Source organism: Crocodylus siamensis, chromosome 6 (genome assembly GCF_052110815.1).
Source record: "Crocodylus siamensis isolate JL-2025a chromosome 6, ASM5211081v1, whole genome shotgun sequence".
NCBI lineage: Eukaryota > Metazoa > Chordata > Crocodylia > Crocodylidae > Crocodylus > Crocodylus siamensis.
The window spans coordinates 10,036,610-10,060,531 of NC_143400.1; the positions used below are offsets into that span (position 1 = coordinate 10,036,610).

Consider the following 23,922-nt stretch of genomic DNA (forward strand, 5'->3'; position numbering starts at 1 on the left):
TTTCAAAGCTACTTGGCTCTGATCAAATTGCTTAAACAAGGGCTGGATTTCAACAGCCCCTCATTGCTCAGCTCTTGTGGGAATCTGACCCTACCTGTTGGAACAGAGCTGCTTGTTAGTGGCAGGTGTTATGGGCCACTTGGCACTCTTGTGCTGAGCCATCCATCTCACTGTGCCCAACCAAGAACCATGCTTTGGGTGTCTCCCCTGGGGCACCTACATTGGGCCAAACCTCTTCCTGGAGCACACCTGCAAGCCTGGAGTAACCACCACCACCACCACCCGGGCCTTGGTCTTTGTTAGGGCTCTGTGCAGCCCAGGGTATGCAGACCCTGCAGACCGTGGGGGCACTTAGCCCACTATGCTATTTTGGGGTGCTTATTTTAGTCTGAAGGATTCACAAGTAGCCTCCTGTACAGGAGGAATGTAGAAAGCCATGCCCACCTTAGCCAGCCAAGCAAAGTGGGCTATAAAGGCTAGTCTCACCCTCATAAGCATTTATAGCAAGGCGTGCTATAACAGATAGCTTTATTGATCCAAGAGGGAGAGGTAGAGAAAGGGAAACAAAATAATGGAAAATTGAAAGAAAACCTACTTGAGCAAAACAGAAAGGGTTTGTTGGCCCTTTTGGTACACATCTAGTTCACTTAATCCTGAGTTACAGGCTAAATTTCAGGTAAGTTACTCACATGTTCATCCAGAGACCAGTGAAGCTCTGGAGGCTTACTGCTTGTTTCAGTGCCTCACAATGACTGACAGTCCTCTTCCCAAAATGCCTCTTGCAGAACAAAGGAAAAGTGAGTTCCCCTCGCTTTCAGGAGTGTCTCTAGCCCCAGTCACGTGGATGTCCAAGGACAGTTGCCCAGGTGACTAGGTGGACTTAAGTCATGCAGCTAGAAGAAACAAGTGGAGGGGGGCTGGGCTGAGGCTGTCTCAGACCAGGAGACAGAGAGAGGATTTTTTCACACCAGGGCCCACCATGGTAAAACCAGAGGCATTGACAACCCACCTCCAAGGAAATCTCTGCTTCCCTGAGCTATAGGCTTTTTTCTTACTGTAGAGAACCCTGAATGAAATGCTTTTCTCACTTCCCCCCATTAGGCAACACTCTCTCTTCAGTTCTGTAACTCTTATATTCACATACCATTTCTTTTCCAGCTTTGGGCCCCAGTCAAACCAATGGAACACCAGCAAAAGGTATGTGACATCCCATCAGAACTGTTACCTCCGATTGCCAGTTACTAGTTAGTGGGAGTAGCAAGTAGCACACTCTGAACATGGTCTTTTCAGAACCAAGAAGCAGGGTTGTCTACATGCAAATGGATGCGTTCTGAGATAGCATGAATCAGGCCTCCTCCATTTTCAGTCAATTCCCCGAAATATCACAATTTTGTTATGTTCCAGCAGCATATGTTCCATGAGCTAGATATGGCCTGTGGAGCCATTGGCTGTGGCCCATGGAGCTGGAGGGCTTTGCCTCTGCCCATGCCCATGCTGGGGTGAGCAGTGAGGAGTGCTGCTGGGGTAGGGTAGCATCATCGCCACTTCCTCCCTGACTCCCATGGATGCAGGGCAGACTCAGCTTCTAGCCAGCGAGGAACTGAACTAGGGCTGGGCAACTTCCAGCTGTGCTTGCATTGCAGCTGGTGCGTGGTGAGAAAAGGCAACAGCGCAGACACAGCTTCCAGCTCCCCAGCCCTGGCTCAGTTCCTCACTGACTGGAAGCTGCACCTACACCGGGGGTAGGCATGTGGAGGATGGGGAGAAGTGACAGCAGCTCCGTGACCCAGTGCAGATCCAGGCAAATCCCTGTGCTCGCCTCTCCCCCCTGCCCACACTGCTGATGCACCACTCAAGCTGTCTGGATTGAGGCCAGGTTGTTCTGGCCTTGGCTTCTAAAGGTTGGTGGCCCCAATATGAAGTGTTATGTACTGCTGCTGTGCCCTGCATTGGCTGCTTTCGCCCTAGAGGTGACTGCTGAATATGCACACAGAGGCTGCATTCAGACAAGCATGGACATTTGGTTCCTTAGGGATAAGCAGCAGTAGCACACCTTATGCAACTGCTGCTTGTCCCTGGGGAATGCCTGTGCCACGTGCACTCTGGCATGTGACAGGTCACCCTGGGTGGGGTAGAAGAGACTGGGGCCAGCAACTGTGCTGGCTCCAGCAGCCTTACCGGGATTCCTGGGGGCCTGGGGAGCTGCAGCCACTGTGTTCCTGAAGCTAGGAGCCTGGCTGGCAGTCAAAGCCTGGGTCCAACCAGCCAGGCTCCGGTTTTGGGCGATGCACACTGCCACTACTTACACTGCTGAGGTTTTCTTTGCATGGGTTTTTTGGACCCCGGGATCTTCTGAGGCCAACCTCTGCCCTCATGCTACAAAGTAGCAGCCCAGGGAACACCTGAATGTGTGGTGTGTGACTGCAGACAGGTATGCGCACATCCATACTCATCTGGAAGTGGCCAGAGATTTCAAATTAACCTTTTTTACCTGGATCCTAATTCCAATCAGACTATTGATATCAGGGAGGACTACAGGGCCTATATTTTGATTGCAGAAGGTCTATCGACCTGTGACTTATTGGGGGACACTACATGAGGAAATGTACACTACAATTAATAAAGACACTATTTATTCTTGTTGACATAGCTTTATTGCAATACTAATGCACTTCAACCTCTGGATATCTAATGCTTCGTATCTCTAACCCAGGCTACAGGGAGAAATACACTGAACACATACGGGACACGTACAAAGTAATAAAAGACAGGAACTCTCTTCTTGGTGAGAATATAAAGCTGAACAGCAGATACACAAAGCTGATTATTGTGAAGGAAACACGTGCCAGAAAGGAAAGAGAACATGAAATAATGGCCTCAGGACAGAGACATGCAGAAATCATGTCTGAGCAAAAGAGATTCATCACCATCAATGACTTATTTGCAGCTGATGAGAATGGGAAAACACAGCAAATTGCTGTGCTGCTGGGAGCCGCAGGGATTGGGAAAACACTGACAGCAAGAAAGATCATGTTTGACTGGGCGGCTGGAAAGCTGTACAACAGGGCATTTGATTATGTTTTCTACATAAACTGCAGAGAAGTTAACTTTGACACTGAGCAGGGAAGCGTGGCAAATCTGATCCTAAGGAACTGTCCTGATCAACATGCACCGGTTGAAGCAATGTTGGGGAATCCAGAGAGACTCCTGTTCATAATCGATGGCTTTGATGAACTGAGGTTTTCCTTGGATCAGCCGGAAGAGAATCTGTGCTCTGATCCCTGGGAGAAGAAACCAATGGAAATCGTGCTGAGCAGTTTAGTCCGGAAAAAAGTCCTTGAGAAATGCTCCTTACTCATTACTACAAGACCAGCTGCTGTGGAGGAGCTCAGGCAGTGCTTGCACAATGAACGCTACGCTGAAATCCTGGGGTTTTCAGAAACCGAGAGGAGAGAATACTTTGACAAATATTTTGGGAATAAAGGGAAAGCAAGGAAAGCCTTTAATTTTGTAAAAGAAAATGAAATGCTCTTCACCATGTGCTTTGTCCCCATTGTCTGTTGGATTGTCTGCACTGTCATAAAGCAGCAGATGGATGAAGGCGAAGATCTTGCACAGACTTCGACAACAGTCACAGGAGTGTACCTGCTCTACCTGTACAATTTGCTGAAGGATCCAAGAAGCAAGTCAAAGCAACTCCTGCAAACTAACTTGAAAGGACTTTGCTCCTTGGCTGCAGATGGGGTCTGCAGGCAGAAAATCCTGTTTGGGGCAGAGGAACTCCAGAAGCACGGCTTAGACACAGGTGACTCCCTCTTTCTGAATGAGAACCTCTTTCAAAGAAGCACTGACTGCGAATGTCTCTACAGCTTCGTCCACTTGTCTTTTCAAGAGTTTTTTGCAGCTCTGTTTTATGCTCTGGAAGAAGATGCAGTGGCAGTAGGCGAAGGCTCGGGGAATGACATAACAGCTTTGACAGCTTTGTTAGCCGACTATGGGAAATCTAGGAATCATTTAATGTTAACAGTGCGATTTCTGTTTGGTCTCTTAAATGAAGAGAGAATGAAAGACATTGAGAAAAAACTGAGATGCAAAATGTCATTGAAAATTAAAGCAGAATTACTGAAATGGTTTAAAACAAAGCCCAAAACATCTCCGTTGTCTTTGGGATCTCATGGGCAGAGGTCAGGTTTTGCACCTAAGGCTGAAGCGCTTTATCAGCTTGAGGAATTTCACTGTTTGTATGAAATTCAAGACGAACATTTTGTGCAAAGTACACTGAGCCATTTAACAGCTGTGAATTTAAGTTTCCATAGATTTACCCAAATGGATCAAGAGGTACTTTCATTTTGCTTAAAAGACTGCCAAAACTTAGAATCACTTCTCCTAGAATCCTGTGAATTCAGATATGAAGCCCTAAATGAAGATGTTTCAAGATCCCAAAAGCAGCCACCTCTGTAAGTATTACCTGGGCTTCTAAAACATTTATACTTAATTTTTTTTTAACTGAGATAATCTCTGAAGCCTTGTCTTCCCCCTCCCCATTCTCCCCTTCTCCCCACTCCCACCCCTTCCCCCTTGCAGGAATTCTTAGCTTTAAAATGGGCTATTGTAAAAAATGACCACGGTTAAGGATTAAGATTTCAAAAGGATGTGGTACCTCTGCCCCAAACCTGGGAAACAGCAATTTGAGGAATAAGAATTTAATTCAATTTAAACCCACTAATATGCAAGAAAACTCTTTTATATAACATATGATTTCATTTGTATCTCTAACAGGCATTAAAGCAATATGTTTCCAAACTTGCTGTCTCACCAGAATCATGGGGTGTGCTGGAGTGTGGTAATAGCAGAACTGCAGTGATTTTGAGGCAAAAAAGGCAGGCACCAATGCCCTTTTTTAAAAGTTCGCTAAAATGGCTATGCGTACTGTCTATCTCACTATTGATGTCTCTGTCTGTCTAGATATATAGATATGTATCTAGATAGATCTATGCAGATCCGTGTAACTAGCTATCGGGAACAAATACATTTGAGAAAAGAGCCCATTGGGCTGGTGAGCAAGTAGTGTCAGGTCAGTGTTGGGCTCGGTCTCAGCACAGGTTCACTGTGCACTGAGAGGTAGACACGCCGGCCCTGAGTTTTACTGGCGTGGTTATTAGTGATACACACAAGGAATCAGATTTGAAAATTAAAACTATGCACAAGATCTATTGATAAGACAACAGGGAATATTTACGGAAGTAAGGGGCAGCCACAGCAACAACGCTTTAACAAATACAAACACAGGAAACACCCAAAGACAATATATGCTTTACCAATATTGAAATGATGACCAGGAAGTGAAAGAGAAGTCAATTCAGTAGCTGAAGTTGAGAGGAAACCTATCCGAGTCAGGTGTCATCAGGAAGTGATTCAGGAAACCAGTGCAGGGCACTGGGCTGTCGTGGATGGTGTCTCGCTCCTTGCATGGGATGAGCGCCCAGCCTTACTCATGCTCACGATCTACCTCCAATCGCAAGGTGGAATCCAGTTCCCCAATAAAACCACCTTCACGAACCACAGTGCTCACCACAAAAACTCCTTGTCATAATGCAAGACACCACACAACAATACCTTACACACCCCACCGCACCCCACAAAAGCCTCACACGTGTCACATGTCACAGACAGATCGTCACACACACGCACACCAGTGCCAGAGTCCTTGATTTTGACATGCCACAATCACCCCATTCTCAACACCCGGTCCTCTGGGGCACAGATCCTGCCGCTTGCTGTTCGTGATGTCCAAACCAGTTGCATCGCTCAGACTCATCTCTCGCACAAGATACATTAGCTGTCAGTCACGCCTTGCTGCTCACCTTTATCCCAAAACAGACGCACAACTTTCCAGTCCTGGATATTAGCACAACTACGCATGCCCAAGCTGGGAACCAGGGCCAGGAGATCAGAAGTTCACTCCTGGAGTCTTCCAGGTGATACAAAGACTGTACATGCTTTTCAGTTAAAATTACAATATGCATTAACCACATGCATGCTGGAACAAAACATATATATAATTTCCTGATAGCCATACTGTTTTCCTGCATAAAAGGTTTAGTTAAACTGCTGTCCCTTTACCTGCATCACCTGCTTGGAGGAAATGTTTCTCCTTTTAGAAGGTACACATCCCATTGTTTGAAAAGGTTTTAATGTTTAAAATAATATTTCCTCCTATGAATTTCATGCACAGAGCAGGATTTGACAAATCCATGCAGGGTATGTCCCTCAGTGGGCGCTATGCATTGCAGTTAGGGGTGCAAACTCCAAATTAGTTGTTCCCACGCCTCTGAATGCTGAGGGAGGGGCAGGGGGTGAATCAGTCTGGATAGGCCCTGCAGAAATACTCTTTCCCCTTTTCCTTTGAATGCAGGACATGGAGTTACATGTACCTGTGTTCTCAGTTCAAAAGAAAATAATCAAAACACTTTTTCTTGGGATTCCCCCCGACACACACATTTTTCTGAGCACGATGGTCCCTGCCTATGTCAGCTTTCTGTTAAGCAATGTAACATCCTCTGAGTTCTCTCCCTGGGCTCTGTAACACAAGGGCTAGGTATAGACAGTCAAAAAGCCCAAGGCTTTACATTATAACTGAACATATTTTAGATTATTTACATTATAACTTAAACAAATACTTATAAATACTTATAAATATATTATTTTGGGTGAGTGCTGAGAACTGCATTTGAATACTACCACACGTTCACTTCAGAGAATAAACAGCTAGGTCACACTTAGTACAACCTGCTCCACTTGACGATAAGTGCATCTTCTGGTGCTAGATACATTTTGCTTTAAATGATGTGCAGTAGATTGAAACGGTAGAATAGCTTATGTGTAAGGTATGATCGCACCATCCAAGATGGGTTTGGAAAACTGAAGAAATGAGCTGAAGTCTGTTGGTAGAAAATCCAAACGGTTCTGTTCTCTCTTTGTAGGAAACAGGAGACTCACTCGTCTATTTGCCTGCTGTGTCAAGCACTGAAAGACCCACGTTGTAAAGTGAAAAAACTATGGTAAGAAACTTTGTTCTTTTTAAAAGCCCCATGCTCCCTAATGTTACCACAGGAGTCCTACAGCAGAGCAGGAATCAGCCTGGCCCAGGGCTGGTGTAACAAGGGGAGCAAATTGTCTTACCTCTTAGGACTGTGTTTGTATGCTCAGTCAATGGGGCAGATTCTCATCTCGAATAAGTTGTCTCCCTGGCTTCAGTGGCCCTGTAACGATTTATACTAGCTGAGGAACAGCTGCAATGTGTGTGTGGGCAGTTTATGTCTGCCTGGCCTGGCCATGATGCTTAACTCAATCAAATCAGATGAGCTGGAGTGAGAAAAGAGAACAGTGTGGCCAGTGGGATACTTGGAGGATCCAGTATGGCTGCATAAGGCTAGCAAAAATACCTATGTTTAAGATCTGTCACCATGGCGTGTAAATCATACGCACATCTGTAATTCACATTCAGGTGTCCACGTTTCATCTCGTTCATGCTCACTTAATGGTGAGGCAGGAGGTGAGGAGGGGATTAGTTTTCCCTCTATTCTTTCTGTGCCAGTCACCTTTTCCATTTTTGCTTTGCTTTTTTCTCCTTCCACTCTTAGCTCTCCATGCCTCTTGCTGCCTCAGCTATTGCTATTGGGAAGACCTTTAGCAGAAGGGTGATTTGGTGCTTGAATCTAATGTAACCAGGTCAGGGCTTAATTTGGTCCCTTCTGACAAGGGCTTTTACAGCTGCATTATTGCTGTGGAGCATGCACTGCTCCACTTTCCAGAGATTTGCACCCATACTCTTCTTGTGGGATTGGGGTGAACAACTGTTTGGTAGGACCCCCTTCTCTGAGATGGCCTGCACTAGGGAGCATTGGCCTTGCCGCAAGTGCATAGCAGATTTGACAGCTCAGAGGACCAACTCTGGCACCTGCTGAGTTCAGCCCCTCTTCGCAACTAGTCAAGAAATGTCTTAATGAAAAATGTACACAGTGATAGGCAGCATTTTCTGGAGAGCACAGTTCCCATTTCCAGCAGTTCCCCCACACACCAGCTGCAGGCCCGATCCAGAGGACAGGAGGGGACCTATGGTGGGTCTCTGTGGTGTCTCTGCTCTGCCTTTCCCAACCATATCAGGACTCATACATTTCATAGATTTCATAGACATTCAGGCTGGAAGGGACCCCGGAGGATCATCTTCCCCAGGGGCAGGAAGTCAGCTGGGGTCATAGGATCCCAGCAAGATAAACATCCAAATTTCCCTTGAAGGCGTTCAAAGTGGGTGCTTGAACCACCTCTGGCGGCAGTCTATTCCAGACCTTGGGGGCTTGGATAGTAAAGAAGTTCTTCCTTATGTCCAGCCTGAAACGGTCACAGAGAAGTTTGTGACCGTTTGATCTTGTCATCCCTTGGGGCGCTCTGGTGAACAAACGTTCCCCCAGATCCTGATGGTCACCCTGATAAACTTATAGGCAGCCACCAGATCACCCTGAGCCGGTGCTGTTCCAGGCTAAAGAGTCCCATGACTCTCAGCCTCTCATCATAAAGTCTATTTTCCTGACCTCTGATCGTGCATGTGGCTCTCCTCTGGACTGTCTCAAGCTTCTCCACATCCAAGGGAAGAACAACGTCCCGAGATTTGCCTGAGAAGCATCTATGGATGCAAGCTAGTGTTTTGCTCACTTTACTAGCTGCAGCATCACATTGAAGGCTCATGTTCATCTTGTGGTCAATCATGACCCTCAAGTCCTTTTTGTCCATAGTGCTAACCAGCGTAGCACTGCCGAGCCTATAAGGATGCTGCAGGTTTTTCCTCCCAAGGTGGAGAACCTGGCATTTTTCGGTGTTAAGCACCATCAGGTTCTCATCTGCCCATTTGCTGAGCTTGTCCAGGTCAGCTTGGATCGCCCTCCTGTCCTCAGGTGTGGATGCTTTACCCCAAAGTTTGGTGTCGTCGGTGAACTTGGCCAGTCCGCTTCTGATACCAATGTCCACATCATTAAGAAATAATTAATAATTAAGTAGTAATAATTAATTAATAATGAATTAATAAAGGCAAGAACTATACATACAATTGTATAGAATCCTCTAAAACACTATAATTTATGTAGCATCTTGGGATTCTCCTGAAAAAATATCAAATGCAAATGAAAGGGTAATTAGCATTGCTAAAAATCACGTTCCAACCCCCCCACTCCTTCCCCCCCGAAACCCAACACCACATACACACGTGCACACATTTAAGTGTACAGATGTACATATGTAGCTGGATGTCTATTCACACTCACAAAACACCATTTTCCATGAGGATAGCCATGGCTATTTGTTTGCTTTGAACTGCCCTGTCCATCTCAGGGGAACGACAAGGACTTGGCAGGGGTTGTGGATGTGAGTAGCTCATGCTTAGTTAGCCAAGAGACCTCCTGTTGGCCTGACCTGGCTCCATCCCACCCAGGCCTGCAGGAACATTCACATCCATGAAGGGCATCGGTGAGGCTGTGCTAGGTCCATTCACTTCAGCTGCTCCTGGACTCCTGAGAGGCAGAGTCTAAAAAAAAAGTTCTCCAAGGGATGAGCCCAGAAGCCCTGTACTGGGTAATTTCCAAGTCTGGAGTATGTCTGAGGGTGCTGCTGAGTGGGAAACAGGCAGAGCAAGGTCAGGCCAGGCATGTAAAGGAACACCTGCTTGTCAACTTGACAGGTGCCCCACCCCCTGCTGCCATTTTGGATCTGCCACCTTGGAACTGAAATCCCACCCCTCCTCCTTTATATGGGAAGGGAACAGCCTCGGTTCCCCTTATATGGTGTGTCAGAAACCCAAACTCCACGCACCCTGTCACATGATGCGTGACATCAGACACCCCACCCCTGCCTTCAATCACATGATGCGTGACATCAGAAACCCTGCCTCCTGCTTCACTCACATGGCGTGTGACATCAAAAACTCCCCACGCCCAGACTGCCCCTTTGGTTCCAGAATTCCCTGCCCCATCACATGGTGTGTGATGATGCCCATCGCACAGCCTGTGACATCAAAAGTGTTCCCGTTGAACCCCAAAGCGCACCCCTCATGCTGTACGGGAGGGCTGTGCGAAACAGCACCTTTCTGCTTTGACATTGTGATGGGACAGTGTTTTGATTCAGGTTTTGTTTCGTTTCGGAAGAGCCATTCTGTTTTGTTTCATTGAAACTGTTTTGCTCTTACGACGTTTTGCCCATAGGCTATAATGGGGAAGCACAGAACAGCCTATAACTTTGTCATTTCTAGCCTGATTTGGATGAATCTTGCAGGGATGGTATCCCCTTCTGAGGGCATGAAGCCTGCCAAGTTCCAAGCAGATAGGTGCAGGGGTTTCTGGGAAACGGCACCTCAAGTTGTTGAGAAGCAAAAGTGTCACTTGCGGCAGTGACAGGTGCCTCTCATCTGAGGTGCAGAGCCGGGGGTTGAACCCCTGGGAGGGCTGTGGGGCTGCATCAGACTCCTCCCAGGCAGACAGCTTCTCATCTGCCTGCCAGATGACAGGTGTCAAGGGAGTCTCTGAGCTAGGGCACCACTCTCTTTAATCTCCCCCTCCTCCTCAAAACTACTGCTATGGTATGGTTACAGGCATCTGACAAGTCTTGGTGGTAAATGAGGATGAGGGGTCTTACCGGTGTAGCGAAAGAATCTGTATCTGCCCCTATCTGCCTTAGCATGGTCTCAAACAAACAGGTAGTCTTCTTTGGAAAGCAGATAGACTGGGGGCTTGCAGCCTAGAACCCACCCACCTATTTATAGTTTCATAGTTTTAACCACTATTTGCACTAGTTGGTTCAGCATCATTCTTGAGGAGGCCTGAGGCCTCTGAAACCCCCACTGATTAGTTGAGGGTGGTGAGGTGGGTTGTTAGAGTGGTTACAACCCCACCGCTACCTGATAAGCTGTGCCTGTGCCACATGGTCTAGGATGATACTGTGCACCATGAGGGTTGGGCTTTGGAACTTGATGGGACTTGATAGGTTGTGCCTGTACCATGTGGTCTAGGGCAGGACTTGAAGCATGAGGGCCAGGCTTTGGGGCCTGAATTGGTGGCCTTTCTGATGTCACAGATCATGTTATGGGCACAGGGAATTCTGGGACCAACATGGTGTGGGGGTGGGGAGTTTCTGATGTTATGTGCCATGTGACCGAGGCAGGAGGTGGGGTCTCTGCTGTCATATATCATGTAATCAGGGGCATGGGCAGGGTTTGTGATATCATACATCATGTGATCAGAGCAGGGATGGAGTTTCTGATGTCACGAGTCATGTGACTGTTTGTATGGAGGTGGGGATTCTGACATCACACACAATATAGGGGGAAGAGGGGCAGGACATCCAGGGCCAGGACATGCAAGATGGTGGATCCAAGATGGCAGCCAGGGGTGGGCACCTTTTACGCTGACAAACAGGTATTCTTTTATACTACTCAGGCCCATCATGGCTGAGTCATGTCATGAGTCCTGTGAGGCCACGGGGAAAAAAGGCAGAGAGCAGTGTCGGGAGAGGGCCTTGAGATCCACGTGCTCGTAACGCCCCAGTGCCTCAGTCTTGTGCGCACCTCCCCTGGGAGCCCAGACACAGCAGGAGGGTTCCAGAAAATAAATAAATCCTCTATTTATTATCGCCCCAGGGGAGCTTGGGAGCAAGCCCAGGGGACCCGCTCCCAAGGGCAATGATGTCTCAGGGTCTCCTCTCCACACAGAGCAGCCTCCTGCCACTGTTGCCTTGCAGCTGGCTAGAGGGAAGGTCCAGGAATGGGGCTTATATAGGAAGTGCTTGTCCCGCCCTCCCATTCCTTATTGGTTGGCAGAGGGTTGAGGGTGGCCTTTCTCAGAGCTGATTGGACACAAGTGCAGCACAGACATTGGGGCTGAGCAGGACTTACTGTTTTTTCCTTAGCCAAGGGGTGGATCTTGAGGCAAGGCAGGACACAGGACTTGTGTCCCATTGTCCCTGCTGATCCATCAGGGAAGGACTGGTGGGCAGGGCCGCCTGTCAGAGCACTGCCCCGGACCCCATTCATGCTCTGATCTCTCTCCTCTGCTTCTCTGTCCTGCAGGCTGACACACTGCCGTCTCACAGCTGCCTGCTGTAGGGATCTTGCCGCTGTTCTCAGCACCAGCCACAGTCTGACGCACCTGGACCTAAGTGGTAATGGTGGTCTGGGGTCTGGCGGCGTGCGGCTGCTGTCCGAGGGACTGAGACATCCCAGCTGCAAGTTGCAGACGCTGCGGTAAGGAGCACGTGGCTTCCCCTGGGCACTCCCCAAGGCCTCTGTAAAACGTGCTGGAGGGGCAGAAGGCAGCAAGGGGCTGGTGGCTGATACCTGCTCTTCACAGCAACAGGGAGGTGCTGAGAGCTCACTGTCCCTCCAGCCCCCGCATACTGGCTCACAACGTGTACGCACCTGCCTGGACTGGAACGGCGCACTGTTTAAAGTCAGGCCCACCCCAGGCACCTGTGATGGAGCCCAATAACAGAGGAGGGAAAGGGGCAGAGCACAGGGTTTAGTTTTAGTGACAAACCAGTGACTGGAGGATGAACTAGGACTGAAGCCACTGTGGAAAGGACTCGGAGGTCCCAGCCACAAACTATGGGCACCTGCGTAGTGGTACAAGCAGGCAGGTCCCTTTACCTTCTGTTTCACCTGTGCACTAGGTTGGCAGTGCAGCCCAAAGAACGGCCCTCATCCTTCCCCCACTGCTACACTGGCAGGGTTGCATTGGAGTAGTAAAAGGTTCAGGGTGTTTGTCTGTGGCTTTTGGTTCACTCCAACAGCTGCCTGGGTTCACAGCAGCCCCCCAAGTTCTCACTGGGGCCCACCTGGACCCTACTCCTGCTGTGCACATGTACTCCTGATGTGCCCCAGGAGAAGAGCCTGTGTTTAGCGATACCTCTATGTACGGCCCGAATCCCAAAGGTTCCCATGCTCTTCCCCTTCTCTGTCCTTGTGATGCTTTGTCTTAGTGGAAGGTGAGTGTGGGGTGTCTGTGCTGGGCTTGGCAGCTGTGAGTGGCCACTGAATGCCCTCATCAGTCTCCACTGCATTTCTCACTCCTGCAGGTTGTACCATTGCTGTGTCACAGCCACCTGCTATTGTTAATAGTAGGTGGATATTATACCTGGCATTGTCTATTATGCCCTTCCTGATCTGTATAAGCTGTGGTATCTGAGCTTTTCCCATTGAGATAGACTCCTCTTTTAGTTTCAGAGGAGCAAGTGCATCTGTAGGGCCTGAAGATCCTCCATGTTGAAGGTGGATATTGCTGTTCAAGGAACCGATGGAAGCTCTGTCTGGGGCGAGGGCTCGTAGCTTGGAACGAAGGGACACTACGCTGTCCCCTGTGACCGTGCAGACTGCATGTGCCCTGCGCCTGGTCCCGTGTTAGCAGGCAGGAGGCAGCAGCCATGCTCCCAGACGGTCTCTGAGGAACCAGTAGTAAAGTCTCCCTTTACAGCAGCTGCAGGGCTCTGGTACAGGCTCTGCCAACAGGCTCACGTGGGCAAGGTCCTCTCAGGATCTTTTTTCCCCACAACACCGAAGGCCCCTGCGCCTTGCACCAATTTTCTGTCTGTCACTCTCTGCCTTTCCTCATTGGTCTCCATTGAAAAGTGGGTCATTTTCTGTCTGTGCTGGCCCTGGCACCTGCCTCCTCCCCGGGGCTGGTGCTCAGAGCAGGGACCAGACGGGCTGTGGGAGGCAGAGCCAGGAGAAGGCTGGGGTCTGCAGGGAGCAGCAGAGCTGGTGCTGCGGCACAGAGGAGCAGATCCCCCAGATCCTGCATGGAGCCTGCCCGGTGCTGGGGAGGGGGCTCCTCCTGCAACCCCCTGCCCGATGGGAAGCTCTGATTGGGCTGCACCGGTCTGGGATGCAGAGGGATGAAAACACCTGAACTTTTTAGGGGTGGTGGGTCCTGTTCAATCCCTGATCGCTTTTCCCTATGCTTCTCCTGCAGGTTGCAGTGGTGCTATCTCCCAGCCGCCTGCTGCAGGGATCTCGCTGCTGCTGTCGGCACCAGCCCCAGCCTGACGGAGCTGGACCTGAGTGAGAATGATCTGGGGGCTGGCAGCGTGCGGCTGCTGTGCGAGGGGCTGACGCATCCCAGCTGCAGGTTACAAATACTGCGGTAAGGAGCTCACAGCTTGCACCAGGGATATGATTGTTTTGGAGGGGATGGTGACCTGTGTCCATCTCAGGAGCAGTAGGATCATTAAAGTGGTGCCAAAGCCAGGGCCACACCCAACACCTGCCTCTGCAGCCCTAGACCCATCTCTGCTGCTACTGAATGGACTTCCCAGGCACAGGGGAGGAAGGAGAGTGAAGTCTGGCACACAGGCCCTACCGGTGGGCTGTGGCGGTGGCTCAGGTGGGCTACAACAGGAGACATGAGGCAGGGGAATGCGGCAACCTGCCAGAGCACTCCTGCCATGTCACGCTGCCCTGCTGAAATGTGATTCTTCGTGGGGAAGCAGCAGGATTGCCTCCCTGCAGTGCAACAGGCCTGCTTGTCAGCACCCCTTGTGCCAGTGTTTGGACGCAGCCGTGTGCAGAGCCAGTGCGGGTGTCTCTGCAGCCTGCCTGCCCAGCCAAGCAATGTCTGGTAGGCTGCGGGCCTGCTCAGAGGTTTGGGGAACGTGGATATGGGGAGAGAGGTGGGGGCTATGTACAGGGCAAGCGTCCTCTTCAGTTTTGTGGAAACCTGAAGCAGGCAGTGTAGGGATGAAATAGGGTGAAAGCCACCGGTCTGGAGCACAGAGACTTGGTCAGGAGATGTGGCCCGGAGACCAGTCACTCACCCCCTTCTTCTTTATCCTCATGTGTAATATAGGGGCAAGGATGATGTCCTCTTTTGTCTTGTACCACGTGATCTTTGCAGGAAAAGTGCAGTATCACCTCATGAATTACTAATAGGTGTCTGAGCACAAAAGCTGAGCACTCCCTTCATCATTGTCCCTCTTCCCAAATGACACGCTGTTCTTCCTTACAACATCTGCTCCCAGCCTTTTGAAGCTCCACCTGATCTTCAGAGTTGGTTCTCTCAGTACGTAGCACCTCAGCACTAAGGTCTTTTGTCCTCACCGTCTTGTGGTACCATCTTTATAACCAGGGGGAGAAAGAAGAACCTGTAACGCTGGCATCTCTGGCAGTGCCAGGCAGCAGCCCACTCCAGCACACCGTGCTGCCCTGTCTGTGTGCCCTCCCAGACTTGGAGCAGTTTAGCCCCATCAGATGTGTGCAGTGGTCAGGCTAAATATCCCTGCTATAAGCAGAGCTGCCTGGCATGTTTGAGCATGGAACGGCCTGGCCTGTAGCCCGGACCTGTGCTTTCAGACCCTCAGGGATGTTTGTGACTCTTCCCCTGTAAGGAACCTATTTCTGCCTGTGCGAACAGCCATCACTCATCAAACACATCGAGTTCCTGCTACAGAAACTCAGGTGCCAACACTAACTCCTTCCCTAAGCCTTCCCACAGTCCTGAAGGTTTTCAGCAGCTGTTCAGGTCTTTTTGGCAGCCTCATTGAGATGGCAAAGTTGGTTCACAGTCAGGGAGGACATCTGTCCCACAGGGAGTGACAGTCATGGATCTTGTCAGCCTCTTGAACGTTTATCCCAAGACATCAGTAAAACCATGTCTCATATATTGGATGCCATGAATTCCCATGCCTCCTGCCACCCTTCACATGTGCTCCACACATGAGTGAATAAAAATGGTATATCTAATATAGGAAAGAGCACATGAACATGCAGCTGCTGGCCCCACCTTCCTAGCACCAACTTCTGGGAAAGACACACTTCTGTGGTCCTCTCCTTTGCCAGCCAAAGCTCTGGCAACCAATGTCTCCACTTGAGGATGGTGTGTTATTTCAGAGCCTGGACAGGTGTGTGGTCTCTGCAAGAGGCTTACCTGGGCAGCGGTGTTTGGAGATCAGAGCACTCCTCACAGTCTAGCCTGTCCTACCCCCATTGCAGTAATGCCTGCCCAGGTGCTAGCAGAGCACTCTGGAGTAATGTGTGGTCACAGCCAGGGTGCCTGTGGTCTGGTACATTGAATGCAGCTGGTGTCTTAATAAGGGGAGACCCAAAGAACAGATTCAGGAGCAGAACCAGCAGTGAATAATGAAGCCAGGGGTTGGATCAAGAAATTGGGCTAAGACAGTTCCATAGGCCAGGAGCTAGGGAGCCCGCAGCACTGGGGGCAGCGGGGAAGGAAGATACTGCAGGCCATGGCAGAGGAATGGGACAAGGCTGAGACATCACTCACTGCACATGAACACATGTGGCACTGACGCAAGTCTTGCACACCAGTGTAAGGTGTGATGGTGCGGAGAGCAGCCCAGGTCTCCTGAGGCAGCTGTCACCAGCCCAGAGCCCAGCACTGGGTGTCAGGAGCACCAGGAATAGCCTGTTTGCTTTGGGCACATGGCTACCCCGGGATAGGAGAAGGGCACACACCACAGGTATGTGGTGTCACCACCGACACCAGCTTCTCTGCCAACGTCAGTCACACTGGTGCCAGGAGGGGGTGGGTGCCGTGCTGTCTGAGAAGCAGACATTTTTCTGTGTGGATTTTGTCCTGCAAAGGAAAACACATGGTTTCCGTGTTTTGCTCCTTTAGAGGGGAAAATCCATGATTTTTACTTTTAAAGGACAAAATCCACATTTTCCTGTGTTTTTCTGCAGTGAAACAGAAAACCCAGACCCTGATCATTACTGAGCATGACCTGCCTACCTGCCCCTGCTGACACACTCCGAGCTGGGCACCACACCTAGCAAGCTGCTACAGAGGCATTCCCAAGCAGCTGTTTTTAATCACACTGCAGACAACAGAGAAATGGCCCTGTTCCCACCTCGCTAGCATGCCTCAGTGTCTGGAAGACGCGGCAGGAGCAGGGGGTGAGGTGTGATTGGGAAGAGCTCAGTTGCATCCTGCCGTGGCTGTGGTGTAGACATCTATCGCATTCTCAAATGCTGGGGAACGCTGTAGACCGTGGCTGCTTTGCAGTGCTATGAAGGCAAAGCACATGAGGAAGCCAAGCTAACAAGCCAGCCTGCGCTGGCAGTGGTGTGTTGCTTTCTTCCACAGGTCAGGAAGTGCTTACACATTAGAGAGAAATATAGTTTCTAAAAATACATCTGAATTGTGATCGTAGTTGCATCTAACGATGACATTGTACTAATCCACCAGTCAAGAAGCAGCATTCAATCTATTTTAAGAATTAGGGGCAGAAACACTAATTTGTGTTTCCCTGGGGGGGAGGTGAAAGGGCTAGGCCACCTGATGCAGCACAGAAGCCCCAACCCCAGTGCAGGGATGCCTGCAGCCTGCACTGGGGCTGGGTTCACTCCACCACTGCCCACGCAAGCAGCAGCCACCACAGCTGCAGCTGCTTTGGTTTGGGCTGGGTGGGACGGAGACCACCTGGAACCCCTTGCCCTCTCCCTGCTGCCCACACCGTGGTCTGAGCTTGGCCAGATCCAGACCCAGCTACATGCTGCTGCTGTGGAGCACAGTGCTGGTCCTCCCTGCTGTGCCACAGCCCCAGCTGCAGCCCCAGCTGGCAGTGTGGAGCCACATGGCGTGCCCCCGCCACTGTCTGCGCTTCCACCTGAGGTGTGCTGCATGCACCTCATGCTGGTGTCCATCCCCACCATGTCCCTGCAGAAAACCATACTGTGAGCCCATTCTGGGCTGGGCTTGGTGGTGGGGTGGGGCCCAGCTGTGGGCCCCCTCTGCCAGGCTGGGGGGAAGGGGGCTGCTGGTCAGGAGCGAGGGGCACCAATGTAGCCAGAGGGGCTGGGGGGTGTGGGTCAGGAGGGAGGGGCAGCAGCAAGGTCAGGCTCACCCCTGCTGAGGGCACACTGGCCCCTGCATGCCTAGCTGTGAGAAAGGTGTGCAGTAAGACGATTTGCAGCTCTTATTCTCATTTTCAGGACTTTAGAGGGCAGGGGAGAAAGGAGGAAAGAGAGAGCGCTCAGCCATGATGCAGCTTGGTGAACATATCTGAAAGAGGACTGGCTCAGAGAGCCCCAAGGTCACAACGGAGCCCAGTCATCCCTTGGTTTATTTTTCAATACAACTCACGTCCATTCAGATTAATGTGTAGGCGACTCTGAAACATGCAGGAGCCCCAGGTTCATCCTCTGGCCATGAGTGCAGGAACAGAGCCCTGGAGACCACCAGAGCGACTGTCCTCATCCCTCTGTTTCTACAACATGTTGCCACCTTCAAGGAAGGGGGAGACCAGACTGTTCCAGTTTTGCCCTGGTCCGTTTGTAATGCCCATACCAGAGATCACTGTAGACATCCCATTTACTCTTCTGTATTGTAGAACAACGGTGTGCTCTCAGATTCCACCTGTAACATCTTTCAATATTTATTTAATGTCACAGGTGCACCAAATTCTTGGCCACGTCCTGGGAAAACCTCTTGGACAAATGTAATCAAGACCTGCTGATTTAAAATCAGTTGTAATTTTGACAGCGCTATTTATCCTTCATTGCAATATTAATTATTTCATAGTTTTCTGTGATATGAATAAAGCCTCCCACTTCTTCTGTATGACAAAACAAGAGGATTAACTGAACTTTTCTACCTTTTCTTTCCAAATATTGGGAGTCGTAAGTCTCATAGTTAAAGGGCCTACTCAATTTTAGCCTCTCTTCTGTTCCCCACATACTAACATTCATTGTCCTGATCTTAATTCGTACTGGCAGTAGCCTTCACATTGAGAATTGAGACTTCCCTTATCATTTCAGTCCATTTAATGTCTTTTGCTTCATGACATTCAGTGTTCATTTCCTCTTCTGTCCACACCATCTTTCCTAAATAAGTGGTTATCAATCTCTCTCAAACCCCACATGTATCCCATGGCTTGCAGCTCTTTTCCCTTTGTCTGTCCCCCTGATCCCTCATCTCAGTACAACAGGTCTGGTGCTGCCTGGGCTTGTCCTGATGCTCACAGCTGGAGTGGGTGGGTGGTGGGGAGCAGAACCAGGAGAGGGTCTGGGTGTATGGGGAGCAGCAGAGCTCCTGCTGAGGCATGGAGGAGCAGATCCTGCCTGGATCCTGCCTGATGCCTGGGGAAGAGGCTCCTCCGACAGCCTCCTGCACCCGGATGGGGTCTGGCTGGGACGCACCCGTTCCAGGACTGGGCAGAGATGAAGCCACCTGCCTGCGGTAGAACTAAGCAGGCAGGATTGACGGGGCAGTCTCCTGCTAGTGCTGCCTTGTGCTTGGTCCAAGGGTGAGGCTGAGAAAGGAAGTGCTTACCCTGCCCCTCATTCCTCATTACCCCATCCTCTGCTCCTGGCCAATCTCAAGCACAGACATTGGGGCTGGCACTTGTGCACATGACGGGAGTTTAGTTTTCTATGCCCCCTAAATTGAAATGGCAGGGTTTTTTAATTGAAACCAACCATTTCAGTGTAGGGGGTTTATTTTTCCGTCACATTACAGCAAGGCACCCGATCCTTTTATTCATTTATTTATTTTTGGTGGAGCCTGCCCATGGCTGGAGGATGAGCTGCCGATGGGCTGAGTGGCTGCTGAGCTGCGGAAGGCCCTGCCCTAGTCCTCCCCTCCTTGGCAGCAGCGTCCCCCTGGGAGGAGTTGTATTGGACCAGATACTGCCCCCAATCTGGCCCCGGGGGTGCCACCACCATGGAGGGAAAGACTGGGGCCCCCCAGACCTCAGAGGCCACGCAGCCCACTGGTATCTCACCCCCTGGCCGTGGGCAGGCTCTGCTGGAAAAAAAAAAGGATCAGGCCCCTCACCACTTCTGCCTCCAGCAGATGCCTACTAAAGGCAGAAGTGGCAACGGGCCCAATTCTTTTTTTCCGCGGTGCTTGCCCGCCTCTCCCACGGCCAGGGGATGAGCTCGGTAATAGCTGCTTGCAAACTGAAGTACGTCAGAATGTAGTTGAGTTTGCAACGACGCAAACTTATCTAAAACCCCCAATATTGGTGCACGTGTGATGTGCGATGCCCCATTCACGCCTTCATCTCTCTTCTCTGTGCTTCTCTCACGCAGGTTGTGGCGTTGCCGTCTGACAGCCGCCTGCTGTGGGGATCTTGATGCAGCTCTCAGCACCAGCCCCAGCCTGACACAGCTGGACCTCTGTGCTAATGATGGTCTGGGGGATGCTGGTGTGCAGCTGCTGTGCAAGGGACTGAGACATCCCAGCTGCAAGTTACAGACACTGCGGTAAGGAGCATGTGGCTTCCCTTGGGTACCCCCCAGGGCCTCTGTGTAATGTGTTGGAGGGGCAGGAGTCAGGAATGGGCTGGTGCATGACATCTGCTCTGTGAAGCAGAGAGGGGCTCTGAGCTCTGTGCCTCTCCAGCCCCCGCATCAATTGCTTGCAACCTGCACCCAGCTCCTGCACTGGGATGACACATTGCTCAGTAAAGCCAGGCCCACCCCGGACACCTGTGAGAGAGCCCAACGCCCCTGCCTCATGCAGAGGAGGGGAAGGGGCAGCTCAGTGCATCCAAAGCACAGGGCTTAGCTCCAGTGACAAACCTGGGACTGAAGGATGAATCCAGACTGATGCTGCTGCATGAGGGACTGAAATGCCGCAAGTGAAAACTGCAGACATCTGTGCAGTGGTACAGCCGGCTCATTTTATCTTGTGTTGAGCATATTTACTCTAATCCAAGACCTCCTCCCCCCGCCCTCTAAGCATGGGGGAGTGAAAGGGTGGAAACTTCATGGATGTCTGGAATACCAGTCCATGGCAGGGGGAAGCTCAGTCCAGACTGGGGAAGGGTGGCTCATTTGGGTGTGGAGGGGTCACATAGCACAGGAGAGCATTGGAGAGACCGTGGAGTGGGGAAGGGAACCTTCTAGCTGGCACCTGGTCCCTGGTCCCCATTACCTTCTGCTCTATATCGGGCCCCTCCAGCCCTAGCTTGGTGGGGAAGTATTCCCATTTCTTCCTGGGGTGGGGCCCAGCTGGGTCCGTGCTGCTGCTGACTGCCCCAGAGGAGCAGAGCTGTAGCAGAAGGTAAGGGGTAGGGGGAAGGACAGGGAGTCAGGGGCATGCAGGGAGCAGGCTGCAGGGGTTCATTGAGCAGGCTTGACGGGGGAGTGGGGAGGGCAAGCTGCCAGGGGGGACAGGCTGTCGGTGGGACACTATGAAGCAGGAGGTTGTGGGACAGCGAATTGGGGCAGGCACAGGCACAGATTGGCAGGTAGGAGCAGGGTACATGGCAGGCAGGGAGACGCATGAGGGCAGGGGAGCCAGGGGTTGGGATCTGGTCCGTTGGCCTCTGCCATTGCTCTCTTCATCATAGGAGTGAGGGAGACAAATTGAAGGCAACCTTCCACTAATCAGATTCTAGACATACACATTTATAACATTTTTCAATTTTTATGTACATCATCTAATTATGGGGCAGCTGGTAGGCGGAGGGTTCAGTCATCTTAAATTCAGGCTCATCTTAGTTTCAGGTAGACGTGGCAAGTTGCGCTCCAGGTGCCACCTGTGCCCTAGAGAGGCGGTGCTGGCCCTGAATGGCCCTCGTTCTCTCCCCTGCTGCACTGGCAGGTTGCGTTGGACTAGGGAAGAGGTTTAGTAGCACTGTGAGTGGCTTCTGGTTTATGCCGATAATTGTGCATGTTCATGGCAGACCCTCAAGCTTTGTGCACTGTGGCCCACCTGGCCCCACTCCTGCTGTGCACATGTCCCAAGAGAGTGAGTCTGGGTCTCTCTGTCCAGCAACAGCTACTAGGATTGTGTGTGGCCGTGCCCTTCCCCCACTGACCACGAAGGGCAGGATGGACCCTCCCATCCCTCAACCCCTTCCTCCTGCCTGGGACAGTGGGGCAGAGCCCCTCCGTGTCCTTCTGCTTTCCTACCTGTCTGCTCACAGGTGGGTGTTTGCTAGCAGTGTCTGCGCATGTTTGTCTGCTAGTTAAGAAGGGGCAGTATGAAAAGTATCCAGTTAGTTCATGGGCTCAGACTTTTCCCTCTTTTCTCTCCTCCACTTTGCTGCCCCTCCAGTATGAGGACTGTGGGTGCTGGAGTGAGGACCACATCAGGACAAAATTGTGCCCTTTCTTTATGTTTCTTCCTCTTTAAAAGGGGCACTTGGGTGATGTTTTGCTGAGAGAAGCCCTGTCCTATGTCAGTGGCCCATCTGAAGCTTTTTCCCCCAAACAGTCCCAGGGGTCTTAGATAGGAAGTGCTTTCTCCACTCCTCATTCCTAATTGTTTGAGAGTAGTGTGTTGGGGCTGGGCTTTTCTCATTGCTGTTTGGCCATAGTTGCAGCACAGACAGAACAAGATGCACTGGTTTCTTTTTTGGCCAAGGAGTGGATCCTGGGGCAAGGAAGCAGGAGGGACTTCTGTCCCATTGTCCATGCTGATTTGCCAGGCAGCGGGCTGGTGAGCAGGGCTGCCTGGCAGAGCAGCTGTGCCAGGCCAAATTCATGCCCTGTTCCGTCTCCTCTGTGCTTCCCGCCTGCAGGTTTTGGCGTTGCCGTCTCACAGCCGCCTGCTGTGGGGATCTCGCTGCTGCTCTCAGCACCAGCCCCAGCCTGACACAGCTGGACCTGAGTGGTAATCATGGTTTGAAGGATGGTGGCGTGCAGCTGCTGTGCCAGGGACTGAGACATCCGGGCTGCAAGTTGCAGACATTGTGGTAAGGATCACACAGCTTCCACCAGAGCCTCTGTGTGTTGAGTCAGGTTTGGGGGAGAAGCATGCCTGGTTCCCATACTGGAGACAGTGGAGTTGTTGAGTAAAGCCACAGCTAGACCCACACACAACACCTACCCCTGCAGCTCTAGGTCCATCTGCTGGGGGCAAATGGACTTCCCAGGAGGAGATCAGCAGGGAGAGCGCTTCCTGGTGTACAGTGGGCTGTGGCAGTGGCTCAGGTGGACACAGCGGGAGGCACAGGGCAGAGGACTTCAGCAACCCGCCACAACAGTCCTGGCACCCCGCACTGCCTGGCTGGGATTTGATTCCTCAATGGGAGGCAGTAGGATTGCCTCACTGAAACTCTGCAAGACTGCTTATCAGCACCCCTGAGAGGCAGCGCTCATTATCCCAGGGACACTGCATGAGCACGGCTCTGCTGCTATTGGTGTTGTGGAGGTGCTGTGCGCAGTCAGCTCATGTGTGTGTAGCCTGCCCGGCCAGTGGAACAGTTCCAGATAGGTTGTGAGTCTGCTTAAATGTTTGGGGGATGTGCATTTGGGGAGACAGGTGGGGGTGAAGTGGCCTGTTCAACTCTATGGGAGCCTAACGCAGGGGTTTTAGGGATGAAATAGGTTGAAAACCACAGTCCTGGGTCACAGAGACCTGGGCTGCCAGTATGGAGACCTTGGCCTGCCTTTGGCCAGGAGGCAAGTCACTTCTCCCTGCTTTTCAGTTCAGATTGCTGAAACGGTGCTGAAAAGGGGCCATGATAGCAGACTGCAGCTACTTGAAGGGCTGCCATGAAGAGGCAAAGCACCTTTTCTGTCTTGCTGCAGAGAGGAGGACACAGACCAATGGCTTGAATTTGCAGCAAAGTAAAATTAGACTGGAGATTCAAAAATACTTCTTCACTTGGAGAACAGTGAGGTAGTGGAGTAGATGTCTAGGGCAGCTGTGGACTTCCCATCACTGGAGGTGTTCAGGAAGAGGGTAGACAGCTACTGATCAGGGATGTTATGACCGTTTCCTACCATGGGTATTTCCCATGCTTCTGAACTTTGCTGTTTGCTCCCCCACCCCCTCCACCTTTTTCTGTTATATGTGTCAGGGTGTTTTTAAGCCACTCCAGTGGCTTTGGGTGTTGGGTACAGCTAAGGCTGGGGACTTCACCTGGGCTGTGCTGATTCTACCCCTAGGAGGAAAGCCAGAAGTTCCCAGCTAG

The 23,922-nt window shown here is 51.0% G+C and overlaps 1 protein-coding gene across 1 annotated transcript in view; it reads left to right on the top strand.

Annotated features, from left to right (window-relative positions):
* LOC149860946 (NACHT, LRR and PYD domains-containing protein 12-like) overlaps nucleotides 1-23,922 on the top strand; it is a 39,327-nt gene that overhangs the window by 5,043 nt on the left and 10,362 nt on the right. Inside the window, exons 3-9 of the mRNA XM_090053617.1 lie at nucleotides 1,159-1,197; nucleotides 2,714-4,457; nucleotides 6,984-7,061; nucleotides 12,110-12,283; nucleotides 14,007-14,177; nucleotides 20,084-20,257; nucleotides 22,525-22,698. Coding sequence (XP_089909743.1) covers nucleotides 1,159-1,197; nucleotides 2,714-4,457; nucleotides 6,984-7,061; nucleotides 12,110-12,283; nucleotides 14,007-14,177; nucleotides 20,084-20,257; nucleotides 22,525-22,698 — 2,554 coding nt within the window. The remainder of the gene's footprint in view (nucleotides 1-1,158; nucleotides 1,198-2,713; nucleotides 4,458-6,983; nucleotides 7,062-12,109; nucleotides 12,284-14,006; nucleotides 14,178-20,083; nucleotides 20,258-22,524; nucleotides 22,699-23,922) is intronic.